At 42.9% G+C, this 26,043-nt stretch overlaps 1 protein-coding gene across 2 annotated transcripts in view; it reads right to left on the bottom strand.

Annotated features, from left to right (window-relative positions):
- The window catches only part of WDFY4 (WDFY family member 4), a 249,490-nt gene extending 228,182 nt beyond the window's left edge, over positions 1–21,308 (bottom strand). For both annotated transcript variants that reach the window (XM_056130445.1, XM_056130444.1), the window contains exons 1-5: positions 21,063–21,308; positions 9,496–9,610; positions 8,601–8,707; positions 5,278–5,412; positions 1,699–1,888 (exon numbers count right to left, since the gene is read on the bottom strand). In XM_056130445.1, coding sequence (XP_055986420.1) covers positions 1,699–1,888; positions 5,278–5,412; positions 8,601–8,707; positions 9,496–9,610; positions 21,063–21,308 — 793 coding nt within the window. The remainder of the gene's footprint in view (positions 1–1,698; positions 1,889–5,277; positions 5,413–8,600; positions 8,708–9,495; positions 9,611–21,062) is intronic.
- Positions 21,309–26,043: the final 4,735 nt, after the last annotated feature.

Here is a 26,043-nt window from a genome sequence, read left to right as displayed (position 1 = left end):
GCAACCCGGGGCCTTGTCAGGGCGGGGAGCTGGGCCGGTTCCACTCCCAATTCCATGAGGCCCCACGTGTCTCATCACTGCAGTCTCATACCTGGCTGTCCATTAGGCTCTGAAAGATAGCGGGGCCTTCATGTTGCCGCCAGGGGGGAAAGGCGGAGGGATAAACACCTTTCCTCACCCGGGGCAGCATGGCGCCGTAGTTTAATGCACTGTCCAGATGCATTTCGGTTGGGCATTATATTTTGCTCAAATTTTCCCACCACCATACAAGCCTGCCTTCCAGGGACAGATGCTAGATCATTTACTTTCCATTGCTCACTTTGCATATCAGGAAAGGTTGTGTGGCCGCTTATGTGGCTGTGTGGTTCAGAAGAATAGTCCTGGTGCCCACATACCGGAGCCATGCTTGCAAAAGCTCATGGTCACTGGGATTCCATCTGGAGAAGGCAGGGAGACAGTACCTGCTCCATCTGGGACCTCCTGGAGATATCGGCTTGGTACAGGGCCCGGAGAATTCTCCGGGTTTTGTGGAGCCTGCTGGACAGGTTTCTTGACTGCTGGTCATATACTTATCTTATCCTGAGCCCATAGGCCCCCAGAAATCACCCCTTACTCTAAGGAGTCCTCAGTATGGTGCCCCAGCAACAGGCTCTGTGACAGGAGGGATTTTTCTTTTTAATATTTTGTCTTGGACATTTGAGAATGAGGATGCAGTGAGATGCCACTCTAAAGTATGCAGCTTTTCCTCAGGAGTGTCATACTCTAGCCCGTGGGAGTACCTGGAATGCTAAACACCAGGGACTTAGTTCAGACCTGGACCATTGCCACCAGTTCCTGGCCTCCCTCTGAGCTTTGAGTCTCTAAAGAGGATGACGTTTCTCCCTGGGTCTCCTCTACAGTAAAGGTGATGCTTGTTTAACTTTCCTGACTCTTGTCACTGACACACTCTGTTACAGAAAGCCCCAGAAAGGAACTTCATCAAGCAGGTGACCATAGGACTCAACAACCACCATAATGGTCTCTCCGAAAATGGCCCAAAATTGGGGGAAGGGGAAATCAGAGAGATAGAACAGGGGTTAAAAGCACATAGCTTGAATGTGGTCAAACCCAGATTAATCACTAACACCATGTGATCCCCCAGCACTTATGAGTGTCTCAAAGTTTAAATTTGGATTCTAAATCTCACTAGCTAAAATCTTTGGCAAATTCTTCCACTCTGCTTATTGCCCATCCTCCCCACGGCAAATTGGCATTCATTATTATTCCCTATCTCAAGGAGAAAGAAGTAGCAGGCAAACAGTTCCAGCATGGCACCTCTTTGATACCAGAATACAGTAAAGGAGTTTCCCAATCCCTCCCTCCTCTAATGAAGCATCAAAATGACAATGCTCAGAGACAGCTGGACATGTTGGGTGCATGCTTTGCAGGCAGAAACACTAGTTTTGGTCCCTGGTACTACATGATCCTCTAAACACCACAGGAAACACCTCCAAGAATTGCTGGATGTGACCCCAAAAATCAAAGACAATTAAAACACTTCCATGAACAAATTGAAGAAGCGTAATGTATAAGATATAACTGGATATCCATGAAGACTCTGCCTGTTGATCTCTTTTTTTAGTTCCATAGAACTATGCAGAGACCAAAATAACCCTAATCCCTATAAAAAGCAGGACTCTGGCCTTCTCCTGGTCCTACCATGCAGGTATTGGATGATGCCAGGATTCTGAGCCTTGGAGATTGCTCTCAGCACGCAGTACGTAGGCTCCTTCCAGAAACAGCAGCTGTGCTCCCGGAGACAGGTTGTGGCAATCACAAGAGATTGGAGCTCATTCCCTGAGAGGAGAGCCTCTAACCCCTGAGACTCACTGCAAGTGTTCAGCAACATCTGGGGAGAAAAACAGTCAAGAATAGTATTCAGTAAGACTCTTTACTGTGGCTGAGCTCTTCCCTACTTTTCCAGAGTAAAGATGACCATGGCTCAACTCAAAGAATAAAGTTATATGTGGTCACACTCCACCTAGAACAGCCTGGTTTTCAGAGCTACCTAGCAAACACAACAAAAATGAGGATAAAGTCTGAATTCACAATCCATATTCTAGCACTTTCCACATTTGGGGATTTATGGGGGGGCGAGGTAGCCATGCTGGTAGTGTGCAGGGCTTACTCTCGGTTCTGTGCTCAGGCAGACTTGGGGGACCACTTTTGGTGCTGGGGATTAAACCTGAGTCAATTACATGCAAGGCAAATGTCCTACCCATTGCATTATCACTCCAGTCCTAAATTTTACATTTTCCAAATGAGAACAGAGGGATGTTTTAGCTTGGAGAAATGGGTTTTTTTTTAATATAGAAATACTGAAAACTACCAACACTAATTAAAATATAGAACTAAGATAACCCAATGATATTTAAAGAGAGATGTGGTTCTGGGGAAGTATCTCAGGTAGGAGAGCACATTTCTAGTATGTCAGTAGTGGTCCCTATTTTTTTAAATGAATTATATGTATTATGAATCTCTGACACTCAAACTCTGCTTCTTTGTAAGAGAGTGGGTGTTATATAATAACTTCCTAACCAGAGGTCTTGTCTCCGCCAATCCCATATATATCCTTGTGCTTACCAGAGAACCTTCCAGTATCTCCAATATCTATCTTTCTATCCACTTGGTATATAAAACCCAAGGGTGCTAATGAGGCTCATCATTCAGGGCTGATCAAGAAACAGTCTTCTCCCTTCTCATGTCGAAATAGGCAATTCTCTCTTTGGTTCTCAAAGGTCTAACTGGACTACTCCAGTACAGTAAATATGGGATTATCCTTATCCTTGCACCAAATCCATTAGATATTTCTAAAAGAGTACAAGCACCCAAATGGGCATCCCTGGAATAGTTACAGAGCCCACTTCCCTCCCTGCCTCTTCTGCAAGTGACTGTGGTCACATGCCCTTTGGTTTGCTCTTATTCCCTCCCCCTGTTCACCCTCCACTCTCACCCTCAATTCTCTACTTTAATGCCTTTTTCTTTCACCGCCATTTTTCACGGTCATGGTCACGGTTCTCCCGTTGTTCATCAATTTGCTCGAGCAGGCCCAGTAACGTCTTCATCATGAGACTTGTTGATACTGTTTGGCATATTGAATACGTCATGGGTAGCTTGCCAGGCTTTGCCGTGTGCGCGAGATACTCTCAGTAGCTTGCCAAGCTCTCTGAGAGGGGTGGAGGAATTGAATTGGGTCGGCCATGTTGGTTGCATGCAAGGCAAACGCCCTACCCAATGTGCTATCGTTCCAGCCCACTGCCATTTTTATCTTCTACAATTCAAGTCTCTTTGTAATGATGTTCCAGTATCCCTTTGATCTTTCCTTCATCACACTTAAAATACTTATGCATGAGGTTGTTTCCCCCATTCTGCTTTCCCACCTCTTTCTCATCTCTACAAAAGAAGGCAGCATGATCATTCTGGGAACTGTCATTCTGGCATAGATCTTTACACAAGAGGAGCTTTTAGATGTTTGTGAACTGAAACAGGGAAACTTTGGGTGCATAGAAATATGGTCTATGATTGTGATTTGCATTCCATCCACTGTGGAAAAGAACAGGAAGATTGGGTTGCACTAGTTTCCCAAAGGACACACAAAAGCCATGAGGTTGAATTTCCCAGTGTGGTATCCTACCACCCACAACAGAAATGACTTACAGATGGATAAATAATTCCTATGAGTCTCCCCAACATAGCTTATCTATTTCCCACCATAAATGAAATCCACAAGAGCCTGTGAGATCCTTTCTGGCAACAAAGATCTGGTAAAGAATTAGTCCCTTATGTGTGTTGATGTGACATGCACTTTAAAGGACAGTTATGTTTGAAAATTCTCAGATGGTCTTGAGTACACGCACTGCTCAAGCTATCAGCTGCAACCATCAGTAAATTCTGCCATCTATCTGGCCCTTCTTCTGCCCTTCCCAGGTCAGAAAGATGTGACAGACATTTTTTTAAAGAATATTGTGTCCCAGAAGCTAAGAATACAGAATCTGTGGAAAAGGAGGCAGGGAAAGGAGATAAAACATTATGATGAGAGGCTGGAGTGATAGCAAAGCAGGTAGTGCGTTTGCCTTGCATGTGGCCAACCCGGGTTCAATTTCCAGCATCCCATATAGTAGTCCCCCAACTACCACCAGGAGTAATTCCTGAGTGCAGAGTCAGGAGCAATGGCTGTGCATCACTGGGTGTGACCCAAATGTGGGGCTTGAGAGATAGTACAATGAGTAGGGTGTTTTCCTTGCATGCAGCTAACTAGGGTTCAATCCCTGGCATCCCATATGGTCCCCCAAACACTGCCAGGAATAATTCCTGAGTGCAAAGTAGAAGTAACTCCTGAGCACCATGAAGTGCTGTTCAAAAACAAACCAAAAAAAGTTGCTACTGGAGGCTGGAGTGACAGTACAATGGGAAAGCTGGTTGCCTTGCATGCGGCCAATCCAGGTTGGATCCCCAGCATCCCAATTAGTCCTCCAAGCACTTTCAGGAGTGATTCCTGAGTGAAGATCCAGAAGTAACCTCTGAATACTGCTGGGTGTGACCCCAAAACAACAAAAAAAAGTTGCTACTAATTCTCAAAGAGGCTAGAAAAGAAGGATTATGATAAAAGAATACTTGAAGCCTTGTAGCCTCAGTGAGCTTGTGAGCAGAGAAAAAGAGGTGACACCATAGATTAGAAGTTTGAACATAAGTAGATTTGGGAATCAGAGTCCCAGGATGCCAACTCAGCTCCCATACATTATTCATGGTCACTCACCATATCTTAGCTGACAAGATATCAAGAATCAAGGGAACAACAAAAAAAAACATACACCGCAGATGGAAGGAGGGGGTCATAGAAGTGACAGGTTGCCAAGGTGGTCAGTGGACACAGGTGCTGCACTCAGAAAAAACATTACTAGTTAGACAAGTCAGAATAGCATGCTTAAGGCCAGAGAAGAATTTCTAGATGCCAGAGAAAGCACTGCCAAGAGAAGTAGCTGACAGGGCCACGTGAAGGAAGTAGGGTACTCTTTCTAATAGACAAAAAACAAAAGGAATGTTGACACAAAGACAGAAAAGAAGGAAATCTATTTTCAAATTTAAGGGTTTTCCTGGTATTGCAGAGTAGGAGAAAGCAGGGGTGAGTTGGGTGATCCTTTGATAAGAGAGAAACTTCTGGACTGGGAGTATATCAAAGAATCTCCAAGAAGCCAAAGGTCCTAACCACAGGAGAGTCAAGCCCCTTTCCTCACTCACCTGCACGAACATTCGCTGGACTTGAACATCACTCTCAAAGAGCTCCTCCTTGTCCAGGGGGAAGACAAAGAAGAGGTAGAGGCACTGGAGGAGCAGGGCTGGGAGCCCAGACTCTGCGACTCTGCACATTGTCTCCTGCAAGAGAAGAGCAGATATGAACTGAGGGGGAGGGCTGGGGCAGAGCCCACAGGGACCAGAGTGAGCAGAGAGCAGGGATAATGGATCAATCACTGTCCCCTGGTGGGCAACACATTCTAGACCAAAAATGGAGACCATCATAGGACCCACACAGTGGGACTAAGGGTACTACCTTTATATAAAATACAGTCTAGAAAGTAGACTGTAGACCAAACATGATGGCCATTTGGTACATGCATTGCAAACCATAACACCCAAAAGGAGAGAGAGAGAATAAGAAGGAATGTGCCTGCCACAGATGCAGGGGGTGACGTAAGGGATACTGGGAACATTGGTGGTGGAGAATTGACACTGGTGGAGGGATGGGTACTTGAACATTGTATGACTGAAACATAATCACAAAAGTTTGTAAGTCTGTAACTGTATCTCACGGTGATTCATTAAAATAAAATTTTTTAAAAAAAGAAAAATAAATAAAGTATAGCCTACATCACTGATCTTCAAGTTTCCCTGACACTATTTTGCTTTTATAAAGATAGACACTAGCACCTATTTTAGGAAACTAAAAAACATTATCAAATGATCCATTTTTACTTTTGACAACACAAGTCAAAAGTTTCTAAAAACTCACAGCATCTGTGTAGCAAGAACAGACGTGGAGCACCTTCTCCAGAAACTGTTTTAGACAGACTTCGTTTTGATGCGATTATTCCTGCTTGTACCATAGGTGGATGTGATTTTTAAGTAGGCTCTGTACTTTCATGTGATTTTTGGAATCTAGGGATGCTCAATTTTTTTCCCATAGAAATAAACTGGTAATAACTTCTTTTGCCTTAGTCAATTTTGGCTGAGGAAAGGTTTCATAGAAATGGTCTCTGTTTAGAAAGCAGAGGAAAGCTGTACTGTGTGTGTCCACAGCATTCTACCTTTAGAAACGAGACTTTAGGGATGAAAGAGAGGAGTGGGGAGAGAGCAGGGCGTAAGACTGGCTCAGAGAAACCTGGGCTCCCTTTAGCCTCTGAGTGAGGAAGTTACCTCCTGCCTGGGGCACCAGAAACCCCATCAGGAGTCATAACAAGTGCAAACTACTGACTTAAAGACTTGACCAGGATCTTCCCATGTCCTATTCCAGATCTAAGATCTCACCAAGACCAGAAATGCCTCTGGGCCAAGATCCAGAGCCAGACAGACAGGGGAGAAGGCAGGAAGTCGCAGAGAGGGAACCAGCCAGAATGGGAGCTTCTTGGGACTTTTCTATCATGGTAGGCTCTGCTACAGTCCCACAGGTTAAGTAGAAGAAAGCTCCACTCGGTTTCCCACCAGACTGACTCACCTGACAGCAAAGTAGAGGACGAGCTGAGGAAATGCAGTCTGTGATGAAGTGAATCAGGAATGAACTGTATGCAGAGCAAGAGAGTATCTGGCCCCACCGGTGCTTGACATCCAGGCCTGCTAGGGCCATGCACAGGACTATCCCTGCCTCCTCCACACTGCTCCGCTGAGAGCCAACTGCTCACTACTCCCCACACTGGGGACGGGCTACCTACAGCAGAAAGCAGGCCCTTCTGCCTCACTTTTTAAAAAATTTTTATTAGTGAAACACCATGAGGTACAGTTGTAGATTTACAATTTTTTGTGCTTGGGTTTCGATTATACAATGATCAAGTACCCATCCCTCCACCAGTGCCCATTTTCCACCACCATGGATCCCAGTATCCCTCCCACACCCATCTCCCCATCCCACCCTGCCTCTGTGGCAGGGTTTTCCCTTCTGTTCTCTCTCTGCTTTGGGGTGTTGTGGTCTGCAAGAGAGGCATTGAGTGGCAATCATGTTCAGTCCATAGTCTATTTTCAACATGTATCTCCCCTCCTGGGAGGATCCTCCAAACACCCTTTATTTGGTGCTCCCTTCTCTATCTGAGCTGCCCTTTCCCCTAGAGTGTCCAGCTGGCCTCCAAGCCATGGAGTAATCCTCCTGGTACTGATCTCAGCTATTCTTGGGTATTAATCTCCTATTTTGTTACTTTATGTCCCCCAGATGAATGCAATCTTTTTATGTCTATTCCTCTCTTTCTGACTCATTTTGCTTAGCATGCTACTTTCCATGTGGTACCACTTGTATGTAAAATTCATGACTTCATCTTTTCTAACAGCTACATAGTACTCCATTGTGTAGATGTACCAAAGTTTCTTTGACCAGTCATCTGTTCTTGGGCACTGCCTCACTTTTTACGACTCACCCTGCAAAACACTCCATCCCAGATAAGCCTCTGGCATCTAGTTGTGGAGTGGTCTAGACAACAGTGGTCCATACACAGAGACAAAGTTTGGGGGGTCTTCTGCCTCCCTCAGTTTCTTTCACCCCTCTGCAGCTGCTATCTGCATTCACATTAGATTGAGGGTGGCGGCTGCAGGGCCTCTGGAGAGAGCCCTAGATGGGCTCTTCATGTGGCCTCTGTCCACTCCTGCTTCTGGTACCAGTGCCCACGGGCTGCTCCTGCTGTTCAGACACTCAGCACCAGGTCTGCAATTCCTGGTGGCTCCTTCAGGCTGAGTTTAGTAGGAGGCATGAACCCAAACCTGATATTACTATAATCCCCACTCCTCCTCTCTACGAAGCATGAGTAGACAAAAGGCAGAGAATCCACCAGCCTCAGCCTGACAAACAGAAAATAGTATGTACACATCAGCTTGTTTTATTGTTGGTTGTATGAGGTGGGATGGCGTATTGGAAATGTGGCTTTTAGGTCACACACTTGGCAATGCTTAGGTCTTATTCCTGGTTGTGTGCTCAGAAATCACTCCTGGCATGCATCAGGGGACCAAGTAAGGTGCTTGCGATGGAATCTGGGTCTGCCGCATGCAAGGCACACACCCAACCAACTGTACTGTCTTTCCAGCCCCACATCAGCTGTGGTTAATCCTCGCATCAAGCCTTGAACTACAATTGTCTTTTCAGTTCTAAAATCAGCAACACAACAGAGTCTCCTGGAGAGGCTGACTCTGCACCTGCTCACCCGGACTGACATGCAGCTGAGCAACTAAAAAAGCAGAAGAAACTCAGACTGCAGTGCTCCAGTCCCTGCTGTCTATTGGAAGAGACTTGGGGAGGGAAAGGAAGAGTTTCGTGCATGACACTCTCGAGATGCGCCCCTGCCCACATGGACAAGCCAGCAGAAACTTACCGAGTCTGTGCCCATGAGCACGTACACCGACTTCAGGAGCAGGTAGCCATCCTGATCCACATCCCCCGTCCACCGCAACAGCTTCCCCGCAGCCACCCGTGCTTGCTCTGGCAATAGTGCAAGAAGGAGAGTATCACCCATGGGACAGGGAAATGAGCTTCCCTACCAGCTTCCCTTGCTGTTGGATGCTTGATCCATGAAAGGGGAATGTCTTCAAGAGACTTCTGTCTCCTGTTCTCCCAATTAACCATTACACTTGCATCTGTACCAGACATTGCATATTCTGTCATATTCATCTCCTTGGAAGACAGCTTTTAGCATGCCATCATCCTGTTCTGCAGCATTCAATGATTCCCAATTGAAAAAAAGGATGTGAAGAAACTCCCACACAATCCAGAGTCTTCCCTGGGCCCCTGGATTACACACACCTTGCATAGCAAGGATTCCCACAGTCTGCATCATGCTCAATCTCTCTGCGTCATCTCTTCCAGCCCATTAGCCCAACCCCAGGATCTAGCTCTGCAAGAGGAGGAATAAAATTCAGGAGGTCTCCCCAACCATCACGACAAAAAACATGTTTTGGCCACTGTGTCCTTCATGGATGAATCTTTCCACTTAAGAGTAACTTTTATCAAGAACTTCTTTCCAGAGCCTGTGTGTGTGTGTATGTGTGTGTGTGTGTGACTACACTCCTCCCAAGTCTGCTTCCCCTCTCTGCTAGTCTTTCTTTCTCTTCCTTCTCCAGGTGCTTTCTTCCTCAGTGACAAAACGGAGCTCACCAACTCTTTGAAGTCACTTCTCTAAGTCCACAAGAAAGCAGAGAGAGGATCAACCTGAAAGAGGTCTATAAAACTGTGTTGCTTCTCCCCAAAGTGTTCTCCAGTACTTTTCTTACCTGCAGGCTTTCCCACAAGTGCCTTCTGAATTTCTTGAGCAAACTGGTTGGAAACATCTTCTGCCAGCTCTTGGAGACTAGGGAAGCTGATGATTCCCACAGAGTGTTCCCATGCCTAAAAATGCAAATTAATTAATTAATTAATTAATAAAAACACACAGGATCCCATCAGGAAGGCCAAAACTATAAAAGCAATGCGTGAGAATCACCTTATTTCTCTCCTTACCAATAGCTGAATTCAATATATTCTCCCTAGGTTTATCTGAAAGGACTGAGAATTAATTGCCTACATTCACAACTTTCACCTTTTTCCAACCGAAGTGACTCTGAATTCTTCAACTTTCTTCTGACCTCCAAACTCACTACCTAGCTAGTCCCCGGACTTCCCCCTGAACTGGTGTTCCAGAAATGTCACCTGTAAGTAAGTAAATAACATTGCCTTTCCCCAAAACCAGTTCCCTACCAAGCACCCAGTTGCTCCTGCAGAAAATTCCAAGAGTTACTCTTCAGGGCTCCCACTTCCTCACCTTCCTTATCCCATCCATTGCTATGTTGTACTAATTGTCCTCTTACACACTTCTCAGATCTTCTGCAGATAGTTTAGTTTCAGTCATGTAAATATTTCCTTCAGATAAATTATCAGAAGTGAGATTTCAAGTTCAAAGAAAGTGCAGTCTTAAGATACTTTGGTATATTATGATCTTATTCTCCAGAAGCCATGCTTATTCCCAACTACAAAATTTGCGGAAGAACAAAGACCACATCTCGTTTGCAATCTTTAAGTAACAAAATTGAATGAATATCATGTTGGTGGGAACGCCTACTGTCTAGTCTCTCTGGAACACAATATGGAAATTCCTCAAAAAAAAGCTAAAAATTGAGTTTCCATACAATCCAGCAATACTGGGAGCATGTTCCAGAGACTCAAAAACACACTGCAGAAAAACCATCTGCACGTCTCTGTTCATTGCAGCACTATTTACAATAGCCAGAATCTGGAAACAACTCGAGTGCTTGAGAGCAAGTAAGTGGATGAAGAAACTATGGTGCATCTACCTAATTGAATACTACATGCCACCAGGAAAAATGAAGTCATGAAATTCTCTTATAAGTGGATGGATATGGAGAGTATCGTGCTGAGTAAAATGAGTCAGAAGGAGAGAGTCAGACATAGAATAACTTCACTCATTTGTGGGATATGAAAAAACAAAGTATAAGACAATATTCAAGAACAGTAGAAAAAAGGGCCCAGAGGACTTGTCGATGGTTGGAAGCTTGCCACAGGTGGTGGGAGAAGACAGTTGGGATAGATTAGGGACCACTATGACAATGATAGTTGGAAATGATCACTTTGACAAGAACTGAGTGCAGAAATAGGTAAAAGGACAAGCATGATAACTTTTAGGTTCCTGTATTGAAAGCCATAATGTCCAAAAGGAAAGAGAGCAAGAGTGAGAGAGTGAGAGAGAGAAAGAGAGAGAGAAGAAAATGCCTGTGGGGGGGGAGGTGTGGAGTAGGGGAAGTGAGGGTTTAGAGGAGAGGAGGGGGTGAAGGAGGGAAACTGGGGACACTGGTGGTGGGAAATGTACACTGGTAAAGGGATGGGTGTTGGAACATTATATGACTAAAACCCAATCATGAACAATTTTGTAACTGTGTGATTGAATAGTGATTCAATAGGTAAAGGTAAAGGTAAAGGTAAAGGTAAAGGTAAAGGCCCTCCTGTTGATCGTCGATTTGCTAGAGCGGGCCCAGTAACGTCTCCATTGGAGACTTTGTTGTTACTGTGTTTGGCATATCGAATACTCTCGGTAGCTTGCCGGGCTCTCCGAGAGGGGTGGAGGAATCGAACTCGGGTTGGCCATGTTGGCCGCTTGTAAGGCGAACACCCTACCGCTGAGCTATCGCTCTAGCCCCCAGCTCCAGTGATTCAATAAAAAGATAAAAATAAAATTAAAATTAAAAAAATAAAATGAAGGACTTCTTATCTTCTTGCTAGAGATAGTATTTTCACAAAGTGTAAAAACCTTTTTAAAACTTTCTATTGAAAGACACTGTAAACAAAATGAGGCAAACCACAAATTGGAGGAAATATATCAGTATCTATAATTGACAAAACATATAGTATCCAGATGAATAAAAGAATGACCAATAAACTGGTTTTTTCATGAAAATGAAAGATAAAATAATTCTTTTTTCTTTTCTTTTTTTTATTGAATCACCATGAGTTACACTTACAAAGCTTTCATGCTTGAGTTTCAGTCATACAATGATTGAACACCCATCCCTCCACCAGTGCACATTTGCCACCACCGATGTCTTCATCCACCCTATCCTTCCCCTCGTCTCTGTGGCAGACAGTTTATCTCTTACTCTCTTTGCTTATGGGCGTTAATGGATGAACAAGTAATTTTTTAAGGGCTGGTAAGGTGGGTAAGGTATTTGTATTTCATGTGTCTGACTGGTTCGATCCCCAGCACCCCTTGTGATCCCCCAAATACCACAAGTAGTTACCTCTGAGTATCATTGGGTGTGACCTAAAAGGTTTTTAAAAAATAAATTCCTTGAAGGTAAAATAAATTACTAATTGCAAGTTACTAATAAGTAAAATAATGAAAATGAGATATGAGATATTAATTTTATCCTTTATCAGTTGAAATAAATGAAGTCTCAAAGTACAAAACGAAGGTAAAGACCAGGAGAAGGTGTGGCACAGAAGAACCTCTGCAAAGTTTTTAGCCCAACCCAATAAAGCTGACACCTAGATTTATTCCCCAGGGAAATGTTGGCAAAATGTGCAAACGGAGCTACAGGCAAGAAATATGACTACAGCACTATCTGATACTGTGAAAAATTAGGAGAAGTTAATTTTAATACTCAAATTAAAAAATTAAAAGTTTTTTAATTAAAAACTCAAATTAAAAATGATGTGTGAATAACTTGTGGCATTCTTAAATAATAGGGAACTGTGAGGAAAGACTGAAGGAGAACTATAGCTATATGTGTCAATACAGAGAAAACCCAGAAACAGAATGTTGAGTGTCAAAATCAAGCTGCAGAAGTATATTTCAGTATGATTCGACAAAACCCTCTGAAACTGTATTGTTATACAATATTGCTGTGGTTATATTATATATGTGCAAAAGTATACCTATGTAATATTCATATGTATGTGTGTATACATATATACCCAATATAAAAATGATAATTAAGTATATAGGTTACCAATGGAGGAAGAGAGAAAAGGAATGAGCTCTACTTGAGTATTTGTTTTAAGCAAAACCTATATTGCCTGAAATATGTTTATGTTCTGCCCCATAAATGGACATAGTTGTCCTTTGCTTTGTAAATGAAAAAGTAATACAAACATTGCTAAATTATGAATGTTAAAACTAGTACACATTATGAACCTTCAAAAATTATTCCAACTAGTGAACACATAATTAGGAAGCTCACAACACAGAGAATAATGGCCAGATGCATTGCTACCAGCTTGTGCCAATTTCTGGGCCAAGAACTTATACTCTTGTTCCCACGAATCCTCACTGCACCTTTTTGGTAAGTACTATTATTATTATTCCCATTTAACAGAATGAGACTAGGCTTGAGGTTAGTCCCAGAGAATCAGTTAAGTAGCAGAATAAAGAGCAGAATTATCTCAGGCATATGCAAATAATCCCAAGCAGCTTGCACATGTCTGAGAAATTTATGACCAGCACCTGGAAACTGCCTAGCTAGCACCCAGGAACTTTAAACCCTGGAAAGAAAACTCAGTGCTTTGGGCTGGGAATTTCTGTGGTAAGATAACTTCCCTCCCCAGGACAGAAGTCTCTGCTATGCTGTCTTCCTAACCAATTCTGTCCTTTCTCCCTGCATTGGCAAACCCCTCAAAGACCAATTTGCAGGCAGTTGACTCAGAAGCATCTAGATCGTCTTCAAGCCGTGGGACTCTGGGAGGCACTCTACAATAAAGCAAATTGGGCCTCTGTGAGTTGAACAGTAATTGTACGCTCAGCCAGATTCTCCCAAGGCTCACACTCCTTCCGGGGACAGCAATGGACACTTCTGGAGGCCATGTTAACTCTTTCAGGCCACCGGGGTGCTGTTTGATGCACGGATGCAATCATTTACTGAATGGTACCGTGGAGACTCCAAAGAGTTAAGACAGTTTCCAAAAGGACCTCATTTTTTTCTCAAACTGGGACTTGCATGCTGGGAGAATATTGCTCAATATTTTAAAAATCTTTTATTTACTCACATTATCTAAGCTGCATCATCATGCCTGGTGACTGTCCCCTCATATGGAAGAAAGAGAAAGAAAATGATGCCCTGTTCCCCAAAGGAAAATAAGGAATGACAAAAAAAAAAAACACAAAACAAAACAAAAAAAATTCTTCTGATAATATGAGAGGAAACCCTAGCCTTTGAATGACAAAGAAAACAGGGTTAGTTTTCAAATAGAATCAAAATATTCCTATTTATTTATTCTTGCTGAGTTGGGGTGGGAAAGGGTGTGTTTAAGTGAGCTCCAGTATTTCAGACATGCATCTCCTCAGCAAATATGATGCCATTGACCTTCTTCTAGGTAAATATTTTCAGTAATATATCAAAACTTCACTAACGCAATTAACAAAGTATTTTTTCTTTAAGATGGTAATAAATCATGTTGAAGACCTCCACGCTGAGCTAGGGTAGAGTCAGGAATCTAAAGGGAGAGGTATTTGTCCTCTCTAGGCAGCTAGGGAATAGTTTTTGGTCACCCCTTTTATTCTATTTAATATTACTTAATTCTTATGCAAGGTTAGTTGGTGCCACATTTGAGTTTTACAGTAATAATTGATCTCACTCATTTTTATGAACCCTGTGCTACTGATTGGGCAGAGTCTTAAGAACCAAACCCGTACACATGTTCATATACACACAAGAATGTGTGCACACACTTGTATGCTCATCTCCAAGTACAGTTCATTAATACTAATTCTTCCACACTAGGAAATAAATGGATTCTCTACCTTGATACTCAATGTTTCATGGTTCTGCTGCTAGATAACAGATAATCTAAACGGAGCAAATTTTTAAAAAATAATTGTTATTTATTTTTATTGTTATTTTTGCGAGGAATTCGTAGTTTAGTCAGGGATCAACAAGAACAATTCTCTTTTGCTCACCTGGGATAGCTAAGGGACACCAAGAAATCCACTTCCAACACAGCATATAACAGATGAACTGGAACTACCTGTCAGCTGAAAATTCAGTTTCAAGACTTTGTTTCCTCTGCATGGGAACTTTTATTTGGAGATTCTTAGACTAGCTCACAATATGGCAGCCAGTTTCTAAGACAATAAGAAACTGTAAGTCTCTAAAGACCTGGGCTTGGAAACATTATTTCTGCCCTATTCAATTAACCAAACCATCACAGACCTATCCATATTCAATAGTGGGTAGATAGATTCCATCTTTTAAAGGGAAGAGTGTGAGTACATTTGCAGCCTCTCTAATATAATCACATTCCCAGATCTCTTCCTTCCACCCCCAAGTGATCCTAGTCCCAGAGACTGTGTGATACACACAGTCAAGAATTTTACACTAAATGCTGAAAATTCCCTATCTCACTGCCTGCTTTCTCTTAAAGAGCATATTCTAAAAACAGCCTTCAACAATCTACATCTATGAATCTAGTTTCTCTGCTGTCCAATATTACAGAATATCTCTAGGCAATGTGAGAATCAGAATCGGATTATATTCCTCCAAAGCAAGACCTCAGCTCAAAACCAGAAGGATCTACTTATGCTTGTTTGAAGAACATCATCTTCATTTACTCTAAGAACCTCTGAAAGGAAGAATTCTATAAGAGCTACAAGCAATATCAGGAAACAAATAATAGTCAATTCAATTCTTCCTGAAAACATTGGCCCACACACTGAGAGGTCACTGGCTCTGAGTACCTTCCTGTGTGATGCAATGAAACTCCTCCTTTTCTGAAACATCCCAAAGTCACATGACAGGGGTCAGGGAGAAGTTGTTGTGCCTAAGAAAGAAAGTGAGGCATGGCCAGGAGAAGCTATTGGCCAATGAGTAATGAACTATATAAGGGAGAAACCAGATTTGTTCCATTTACCAACCACTACACTGTCCTCGAGAGCCCAGTGCTCCACAATACAGGCCTGGGGCAGATGTCCTGGCTTAATATCTGCTCTTCACTAACATCTGCGGGCGAGATACTCTCGGTAGCTTGCCGGGCTCTCCGAGAGGGGCGGAGGAATCGAACTCGGGTCGGCCATGTTGGCTGCATGCAAGGCAAACGCCCTACCACTGTGCTATTGCTCCATGGCAGAGCCTGGCAAGCTCCCCATGACGTATTCGATATGCCAAACACAATAACAACAAAGTCTCCAATGGAGACGTTACTGGGCCCGCTCGAGCAAATCGATGATCAACGGGAGGGCCTTTACTTTACTTACTTACACTAACATCTGGATGACTCTGGTCAAGTTGTACAATATGTCCCAACCTCTATTTCCTCATTTATGAAGCTGAAATAAAATAGCATCCACCTACTTCACAGGGTTAGTCCCAAGGCTCATAAATACTAAACAAAATGCTTGCTTTACTTTTGTTAGAGCTTGGTAAATTAAAGGTAATGTTACCATCAAGGAAAGTGATCCCTTTCCCTGGATAAGAGCTTTTCTTTGATTCTAAGGAGAACTATGGATCCTTGTAGAAGAGGGAAGTCTGAAGTTTTGCATGAGAACTTCTTTCGGCTGATCCTGGGTTTCCATATTGAGTTTCCAAGGCTATGAAACTCCATTAGGATCATCCTTACTCCCAAGACAGTAACCAAAATAAGAAGTTACACTCTTTAACAACCCTGAAGTTGTTGTTCAACCAGTTGAACAGGAAAAGGGTTCAAAATTTATTGCAGAATTAACTACATCCACCTTTGTATAGCTGCCTAATAGTTTGTGAAAATGTATGCATAAACAATGGCAGGAGAATAAAATAAGGTTCCGTCTATTGTGGTTTGGAAGCGTCAGATAATGACCAATAGCAAAAGAAGCTAAGAGATGTTCTTTGACATGATAGGGGGAAATCAAACGCTCAAAGTAAACAAAATGATAACTGCTTTCCAGTAGAAAGCTCACTATAGGGAGAATAGAAGGATACAGTGTGGAGGGGGATAGGGGGACACTGGGACAATGATAGACAGAGGTGGACGCTATGGTAAAGGGTGTGGTGCTGGAATGTTTTTGTTGCTTTGGGGCCACGCCTGGTGGTGCTCAGGGCTTAGTAATTGAACTAAGGGATCACTCCTAGCAGCTTTGAAAGCCTATATGGATAGCCCGGGTAGACCACATGCAAGGCAAATGCCCAATATGTTGTACTATAACTCTGGCCCTGGTGCTGGAATTTTTTTTTGTATGAAACCATACCAATCTCAGGGCTGGAGCGATAGCACAGAGGTAGGGCAGTTGCCTTGCACGCAGCCAACATGGCCGACCCGAGTTCAATTCCTCCGCCCCTCTCGGAGAGCCCGGCAAACTACCAAGAGAATCTCGCCCACAGGGCAGAACCTGGCAAGCTCCCCGTGAAGTATTCGATATGCCAAACACAGTAACAACAAAGTCTCCAATGGAGATGTTACTGGGCCCGCTCGAGCAAATCGATGATCAATGGGAGGGCCTTTACTTTTACTTTACTTTGTAACAACATTGCTCAAAATAGAATATATAGAGAGAGGTTCTTTGAAAAGTAGATGCCAAAGAAACATCTCTGAGGGAATCTGCTGCAGAAGACAATGACTGCTATCACCAGATTCTCTAGATCAATATAGGTGAACATCACTGATATGAGGTGAGCACTAATGTCAACCTTCTCCTAAGCCCTAGGCACCCGTGAGCTACCTCTTTCACACAGGGTCTCATTGTGTGGGACAATTAGGGAAGGTCCCACAATCCAGGAGCAGAGCCCATTCTGAGAAGGGGTGACCCTTCAAAAATCACATGTGCATTATCTTAGAACAAAACACAGTTCAAAACGTCTTCATTTTCCTTGGACGGAATATGAGAAGAGCCAGTTCGAGGGAGTTGAACTCCATTGTACACATTCAGAATTCTTGCAAAAGGACCCGGGAATCTCAGTGCCCGGTCATGCAGGTTTCTGTGGCAGCCAATCCATGCTGGTGGCCGTGACTCTCAGGGCCACTCCCACAGATGGTAACACTACTTTCTAAGTGAGCTCAACAGAAATTTTAAATGAGTGTTGCCTCCTACTCTGCACGATTGATTTTCTCCTTTATATTTTTTAAAAGAGTAATGGGTCAAAACTGCTATTTTGGGCTGTCTTTACAGATAACTTTAAAAACATTAGTGTATGGTTGGGCTGGAGTGATAGCACAGCCGTAGGGCATTTGCCTTGCATGCAGCCAGCCCCTGTCCTTCCCCATCTTATTCATTGCCAACTCTTGTTTACTAAAACTCCTTACTGAGTGCTCTGGCTCTAGCAGTTTTATTAATCAGAGCTTCATATAATCAACAGGTTTGAGAACATGATGGTCACGGTCACGGTCCTCCCATTGTTCATCGATTTGCTCGAGCGGGCCCAGTAACATCTCCATCGTGAGACTTGTTGTTACTGTGTTTGGCATATCAAATACAGCACGGGTAGCTTGCCAGGCTTTGCTGTACAGGTGAGATACTCTCGGTAGCTTGCTGGGCTCTTCGAAAGGGGCGGAGGAATCGAACTCAGGTCAGTCATGTTGGCCACTTGCAAGGCAAATGCCCTCCCACTGTGCTATCACTCCAGCCCTGAGAACATGACATCAAATTTAATTTTAAAAAAATATAGATTTTTAAGAAAAAATTGTAAAGTCTATAATGTTCTGCTTCTACAGGATTCATCAGAGATGGACGCCTGGGATCAAAAGTAAAATAGGTTGTGTCTGCAGTTTGGAGAAAAACAATTAGGATTCTGAAGGCAGATTGGGAGGTAATTGGGCTCCCTTTGTTTTCCATGTGCTGTGGATTTAACAACTAACATCCTAACTTACCCTAATGGTTTCCCAGCAAACTGTGATTGATTCCACTTTAAAGATGAGGAACTTGAGGTCCAGCAATATTTAGGAATGTGCTCAAGGATGCATAAAGCAATAAATTTAAGACTTGAGTCTGGCTTTGCATGACTGCAAAGCCCAGGTTCTCAGCAAAGTCATTGTGCCTCTAACAACCAGCAGGGCTGGGCAAGTTTAGGTTCTAGTAGAAATGGCTCACAATTTCTGGCACTCTGCGCCCAAATGCCAATAGGTCAGGCAACAGAAATGAGTAATGTGGGGTAAGAAATATTAGGGAATGTGGGGTAAGAGATATTAGGGAATGTGGGGTAAGAGATATTAGGGAAAAGGAGAAACTGGGAATTTTCTTAGTTAAACTGGTATGTCAGGCCATATTTTGATTAATAGGAGTGGCAGTAACCTATTCATCCACACTAATATTACATTCACAACAATTTTCAAAAGAAAGTGAAAAATCTTAATTTCATGTGAAAGCTTTTCATTTTTGGAAAAATGGGTCACTAATTCATTTGAACTCTCTATGAGCCAAATTAAACATTCTGAGAACTATTTCACATTTTCAGGTTTAAACAGAGCTCTACATGAGGGTTCATGAAGAAATTCTGAAAAATCTTTGTCTTCTTTATTCCAGCCTGAGAACAGAAGGTTATGAGAACAGAACAGAGAGCTTAATGAATATATGTGCGACAGAAATCAATGAATTCACAAATCAACAACTTGCAGAGATATCGGAAGTATCAATCACTGGCTCTCCAACACAGTCATTTAATCACAACCAGGGCTATACAAATAGATAGGAAAAATAGTTCCCAGGACCAGACACTCAGTAAGACCTGGACCCTTGTGCATTCCCAGTGAATTATGAAAGGAGTTTGGGGAAAGCTCACATTTCCTTTCATCAAACAAAGCTGATGTAAGAGTAACACAAAGATACCACCCAGAAACTGAGGTGAGCAGGCCAGGGAGAATAAGGAATAGGAAGCCTAAGCCATCTCTCTTAATCAACTTCTTCCTTTCCAATTCAGTCCCTATGCTCCTCTTTTTTTTTTCCCTTTATTTTATTTTATTTTTTTAAAGTTGTAGATTTACAATTTTTTGTGCTTTGGTTTCAATTATACAATGATCAGATACCCATCCCTCCACCAGTGCCCATTTTCAACCACCATGGATAATATCCCTCCCACCCCCATCCCCCCATCCCCCCTGTCTCTGTGGCAGGGCAATCCCCTGTGTTCTCTCTCTCCTTTTGGGTGTTGTGGTCTGCAAAAGAGGCATTGAGTGGCAAACATGTTCAGTCCATAGTCTACTTTCGACATGCATCTCCCCTCCTGGGAGGATCCTCCAAACATACTTTATTTGGTGCTCCCTTCTCTATCTGAACTGCCCTTTCCTCTAGGATACCTGGCTGGCCTCTAAGTTATGGAGTAATCCTCCTGGTGCTGATCTCAGCTATTCTTGGGTATTAATCTCATACTTTGTTACTTTATATCCCCCAGATGAATGCAATCTTTCTATGTCTATCCCTCTCTTTCTGACTCATTTCGCTTAGCATGATCCCTATGCTCCTCTTAATCTGTGGAAATGGTTGAACAGGTTCTGGGTCTAAAACGTGGGGGGAAATAATGAGTAAATGAACTCTAAGTTATTCAACAATTTTTATAAAAAGACATGCCCACATATTCTGTGTATCCTATAAAAATTATGCCAAGAAAATTCTGGGTCATCTTTGGGAATTCTTATACATATCTGTTCAGTATATTAGATGAAACATATTCACAAAGAAAAATTTCCCAATGAAAACCTACATAAGTCAATCCTCCCCATCCCAGTCTCTTTTCAAAAGTACTAAGTATCTCGTACTGTGTTTTTAGTATAGGTATATTGCTTATTGATAATTTGGGGTTACCCAAATCATTAAGTGAACCCTTCACTTAAAAATCGTTTCAGTTCTACAACTAGCCATCACTATCTCCAACCACAAGGCAGATCTCACTGTCAGAGCTTTTTTCCAAACCAACACAGGAAGTAACCTTGCACCCAAGATATTACCTAATATCCATCACTAATGAACTAGATGACCAGTCCAGTACACAGAATGAACTTCATTCATGTACCCTGTGGAGGAAGCATTACTCTGGAGGTCCCCATAGACTCTACCTTGGTTTGCATCACCAGCACAACTTCATTCACTGATTCCTCCTGGCTCTGACGCTTGGCATTACCAGCACTTGAAGTTGCAGCCAACCCTGAACACCCATGACAGTACAATATTTTTTTAACTAAAAGGACAATGTTACTAAGTAGTTAACAGACTATTCTTTCCAAACCCTTGCTCACCCTAGAGATTAGCCTCACTCGACATCTTCATTAACCAGCACCAAGACTCCCTCTAAGAAAGCACTCTAAGATCCCTTGTGATGATTAGAAAAACACCAACCGCAACTTCCAGTGATCCAGAAGCATTGTGGCATCTTAGAGTTTCAGATATAGGAATACCAACCTTTAGGAACAGTGGAAGAAGATTCAACAGGTTCTTCTGACGCTCTGTTGGGTTCCTGTAAGCAAACTGTCGATAGTCCAGAAACTCCCTTTCTAGCTTCTCCCAGAGAGCCATGGGGCTGGGAGACTGCCCTCCAGGTGAGAATTCAGGCAGAGCAACATCAGGTTGGCTATTGTTTTTGGAACTTGAATCCTCTGCTCTGTCCTCCACTCCATCGTCAGCCTTCAGAACGCCTTCTGCCTCCATGCCTTAGCAAAGCCGATCTGAATCCTGAACAAAGCAAAAGTAAAAAGCTCTGTCTCCACACTTCTTGAAGACTTTGGTTGTGATACGAGGTGCTGCATGCATTCAAGCCAGTTCCTATTGAAGATGCTTCCCCTAAGAATCTGAAAGTGACTGAAATAAGGAAGACTTTTTAAAAATAGAATCAAATTTAGATGTGACTCACACGTGTTAATAACCCAATGGGAGCCAGGCACTGTGCTGGGTTATTTACCCTGACTCTTATAATAGAGAGGGGCAGTTTGATTTTCACTCCATTCATAAGGAAACTGAGTGGGCCAAAGGCAGTTAAACTCCAGTTGATACCTAAACCTTTACCAACGAAGTCTGGATTTTTATTTCATGATGCTAATCATCTTTTAAAGGGGTTAGTAAAGAGAACAGATCCATGTAAATGTCTTCGCAATGAGTAACAACTTGCCTATGAGTAGGGAATGTAATTTTTTATCTTCCCTTAATATTTTCTTCTAACTCAAAGGATATAGGCTCTACACTAAGCATTACTTGGTTCACACAGTATTTTTTTAAAGACTCTATCCTCAGAATGCTCTTTAAATCCCCATGCTAATGTTAGCAGCTCTTTTATTAGTGTACCCAGGAACAACAGAATATTATGTCAGAGGTCTTAAGGCCATGAAGTCAGGCAATAAAACTAGTCAAAGACTAATTTGACAGATAGGTAACTGAAAATGGGCATTTTTTGAAGGGTTTTTGTCATTTTTCAATTGGCATGCTCTTTAGGTGACCAACAGAATCACAGCACAACAAAGATTTGTCATTTGTTAGCTATAAATGCAAGAAAATCTTTAGGACTAGAATATTCAAGCTCCTAGCAAGAAGCACTCTGTAACTGTAGTGTCCCCATATAGGAATCCAACCTAGAATCTGAGCAGATGACAATCTTACCCATAACCAGGGGGAAACTACACAGATGACACACAGATCTACCAGATGGATCTACCAGGCCTTTGCTCTGAAATACAACTACTCAGGGAATACCCCATACTTTATTTTTATCCCCAACACCCATTTCTACCAAGAAAAAAGAATGGGAGTTAGTTAACAATCAAAACACCCATATTTCAGTTACCAATCTGTCAAATCAGTCTATCCCCAGTATGAAATCTTCTCACTAGTTAGACACAGACTTGTGTGTTCAAACACCTCTCCTATCGCCTATTCAACTCCATTTTCAGAAATCATAGTAATGCCTGGAGAGGTAGTATAGTGGTAGAGCATTTGCCTTGCACATGGCCAACCCAGGTTTGATCTCCAACATTCCATATGGTCTCCTGAGCAGCCCCAGGAGTAATTCCTGAATGCAGAGCCAGGAGTAACCCCTAGAAAACTCAGAATATAACCCAAAAGTCAAAAAATATTAAAAAGTCTGTCCAGTTACAAAAGCTAGGTAAGTTCATTGTCCAAAATTGGGGAGGAACAAAAGATTAGGAAGAATATCAAGCCTGCTGTACCCAGAAAAATGACTTAATAATCTGGCTAAATGTTTTTTGTTTTTATATCATTTCACTTAAAAAAACACTTGGGATCTGAGGACATTTGTCCATGGGAAAATGCATACCTTGCATGCATAAAGCCTGGATATTTATCCCTGGCACTGAAAACTGAAAACACACACACACACACACACACACACACACACACACACACACACATTCCCTCTTTCACTCACTAATTTGCTGCAACAAACTTTTATTTACATTTTTGTTTGTTGGTTGGTTGTCCAGGATTTGAAGGGAATTTGATTTGTTTCCTTCTTAAGGTTGACCTGCAGAGGCAGAAGAGGGGTTCTCCACACTCCTCAGTTCCACTGCGCCCTCTTCTCTGGCCCAGGCTCCCATTTGGTTTTGTAGCTTGTTTAGTTTCCCTTTGGTCCATTTCCTTTTCTTCCCTATCCTCCCCAACACATCTATTAATAGGATGTAACCTTCTGAACTAAGGTCATGATGCATGATTTCTGGATATTTGGGCGTTTGGGGAATGGCATTCAGAGATTGAACCCAGAGCCTCATGCATGAGAGGCATGTACTCAACCTTTGTGAGCTACATCCCCACCCTGGTACATGATTTCTGAGTGTATGAGGTTTAAGTTCCCTCGAATGCTCTTCTGTGTCTTTTCTGCAGCATACTAATTTGCTGAGCATTTTACTCTGCCTTCAGATGTAACCATGTGGCTCTGTGTTTACCAATTGCCATTTCCACTGTTGGGCCCTGCTACAGCAGGCGTCATGTGCATGCTTCAATAGTTTACTCTGCAGTGCCCAGCAGCTACATCAACCATAACTTTCCAGTCCTGCCCTTGAATCTCTCCTGGACATTCCCACGTAGATCCCCTCACGGGGCTGTGGGTAACTAGCTCTACATACGATCACAAGAGTAGGAGGGCTGAGTAAAGGATATATAACTCCTCTGTTCAACTGAGCTTCAGGAAATAAGATACTTTCAGAGAACTGCCACCAGACCCCCTTATCCCCTCACTTCCACCCCTTCTTGTCATCACCCAGCATGCCAACATGTGCTAATTTGATTTAAGTCAAGTGATCCTTCATTGTCATTTTAATTTACGTTTCTCTTACTAATGAGTCTGAGCATCTCTTTATAGGTCCGTTAGCCCTTTGGATTTCCTCTTTTGAAAACTCTCTGTACCCTTGGCTTATTTTTTCTTTCCTGTCTTTTTCCTATTGCTTTGCGAAGTGTGCATTCTAAAAACTGGTCCCTAGTTGACTTTAAAAATTGCAAATGTTTTCCCTCAATCTATTTTTCTTATAAATTAGTTCATAACTTTTCTTTTATGTCATGAAAACATATAATGAATATTTTCCATGTCATTAAAGATCCACGATGTGCTCACTTCTAATAGCTGTGCGGTGGCCATAATGCCATGAATGAGCTTAATCACTAATTAGTTAATTCCCTTTACTTAAGCATTCGAGCATTTTCCAATTCTTCACTTCCATCGCCAATACTGTAACAAATGACCTTGTATCTAAACTTTTCTATATCTTCATTATGAAGCATCAAACTGTCACACACTCTTACATTTCTAAAACAAGAGCTGGACCTAAAGGTAGTTATAGCTTTCAACTTCTTGACACATTTCCAAACAACTATCAACATCAATGTATAGTGTTTCTGCAAGCAGGTTAGAATAGCTTAACACCTTTTTCCTTTCATTCTGGAGCGATAGCACAGCGGTAGGGCATTTGCCTTGCACGCAGCCAGCATGGCCAACCCGAGTTCGGTTCCTCCGCCCCTCTCGGAGAGCCCGGCAAGCTACCGAGAGTATCTCACCCGCACGGCAGAGCCTGGCAAGCTCCCCGTGACGTATTCGATATGCCAGACACAGTAACAACAAAGTCTCCAATGGAGACGTTACTGGGCCCGCTCGAGCAAATCAATGATCAATGGGAGGGCCTTTACTTTTACTTTTTACTCTTGCTGATTTATGAGATAAATCTCAGCAGCGTCTCTGTGGTTCCTCACTATGTATTTGGTGGTAATAGGTTTCTGTCAGTATCCTGCAGTAAATTAATTGATTGATTATTCAATGTATTAATCCATTAATTAATTAAACGTCCCCCCCAAAAAAATATAAACAGCTCCTCTGTTTTTCTCCAATCTGTGAATTAGAGCTGAGTGCATTTTTCACAAAAGTCAACAAGTTCAGCAAATACCACCTCCAAGCCTGGGGCTTCTGCAGATTCTGCTCTGATTTTCTTCAGACATGGGCCAGGTACACTCTGGACCAAGAATGCTCTGGTTTGATGTGGTTTGGATGTTTCACTTCCACCATGGAGACCCAAGCCTGTCTCAGAGTCCTCAAGTGCAAAAAGGGAGCAGGGCTCCGTGGGGTTGGGGAAGTGGTGATGCCAGCTGAGTGAATGCTTCTAGCATGCCTCATTGTCATAGGGCAAAACATAGCTAGCAGGGTGCAGGCATGGTGAATGCCGCTTCACCTTCGCATCCTCTAGCCATGTCAGAGGTAGTTCTGGAGCTCAAAGCAGGGGTCTCCTGGGTCTCAAAGTCTAGGTTTATTGCCAGGTGGTGGTCAAAGCCAGACACACTGCAGATCGGCCTGTCATTACTGAATTTGCTGCCAGAGCCCCTTATGTGACTGGTACCTAGGACATAGAGCTCCTACAAGGCCTTCCTGGGAGAGAGGGGCTGTGAAGGCTGCAGGAGTGCTCAGTGCCCTAGAAAGGCTTTTTAGAAAGGCATAATTTAGAGGCAGAGTGGAGGGGAAAGGCACCTTAGCATGGCTGAACACCAGAGGCAGGAGTACTGGGGTCTCCAGGGTAAGAGGAGACTCCCTCCTTGTAGGGTAGGGTTAAACAGAGCACGTGACACTCCAGCCCAGTTTCATTCATTGCACCTTCAGCTGTCAACCAGGCCAACTAGAAGCCCCGCAGCCTGTGGGAGCTGCATCCAAACCTGCCAGTTCCAGCAGCCCTGAGGCAGCAGACAGTGGTGGAGCCTGGTTAGGGGGCATATCCAAAAGAACAAAAGCAACCAGTGTTGGCACGGATGTGGCGAGAAAGGGACCCTCCTTCACTGCTGGTGAGAATGCCAACTGGTTCAGCCTTTTTGGAAAACAGTATGGATGATTCTCAAAAAATTAGAAATTGAACTCCCATTTGACTCAGCAATACCATTCCTCGGAATATATCCCAGAGAGGCAAAA

The sequence above is a fragment of the Sorex fumeus genome, unplaced genomic scaffold (genome assembly GCF_029834395.1).
Source record: "Sorex fumeus unplaced genomic scaffold, SorFum_2.1 ptg000078l, whole genome shotgun sequence".
NCBI classification, from domain to species: Eukaryota; Metazoa; Chordata; class Mammalia; order Eulipotyphla; family Soricidae; genus Sorex; species Sorex fumeus.
The sequence above is the reverse complement of the archived record's forward strand: the minus strand, read 5'-3'. Positions and strand labels throughout refer to the sequence as shown.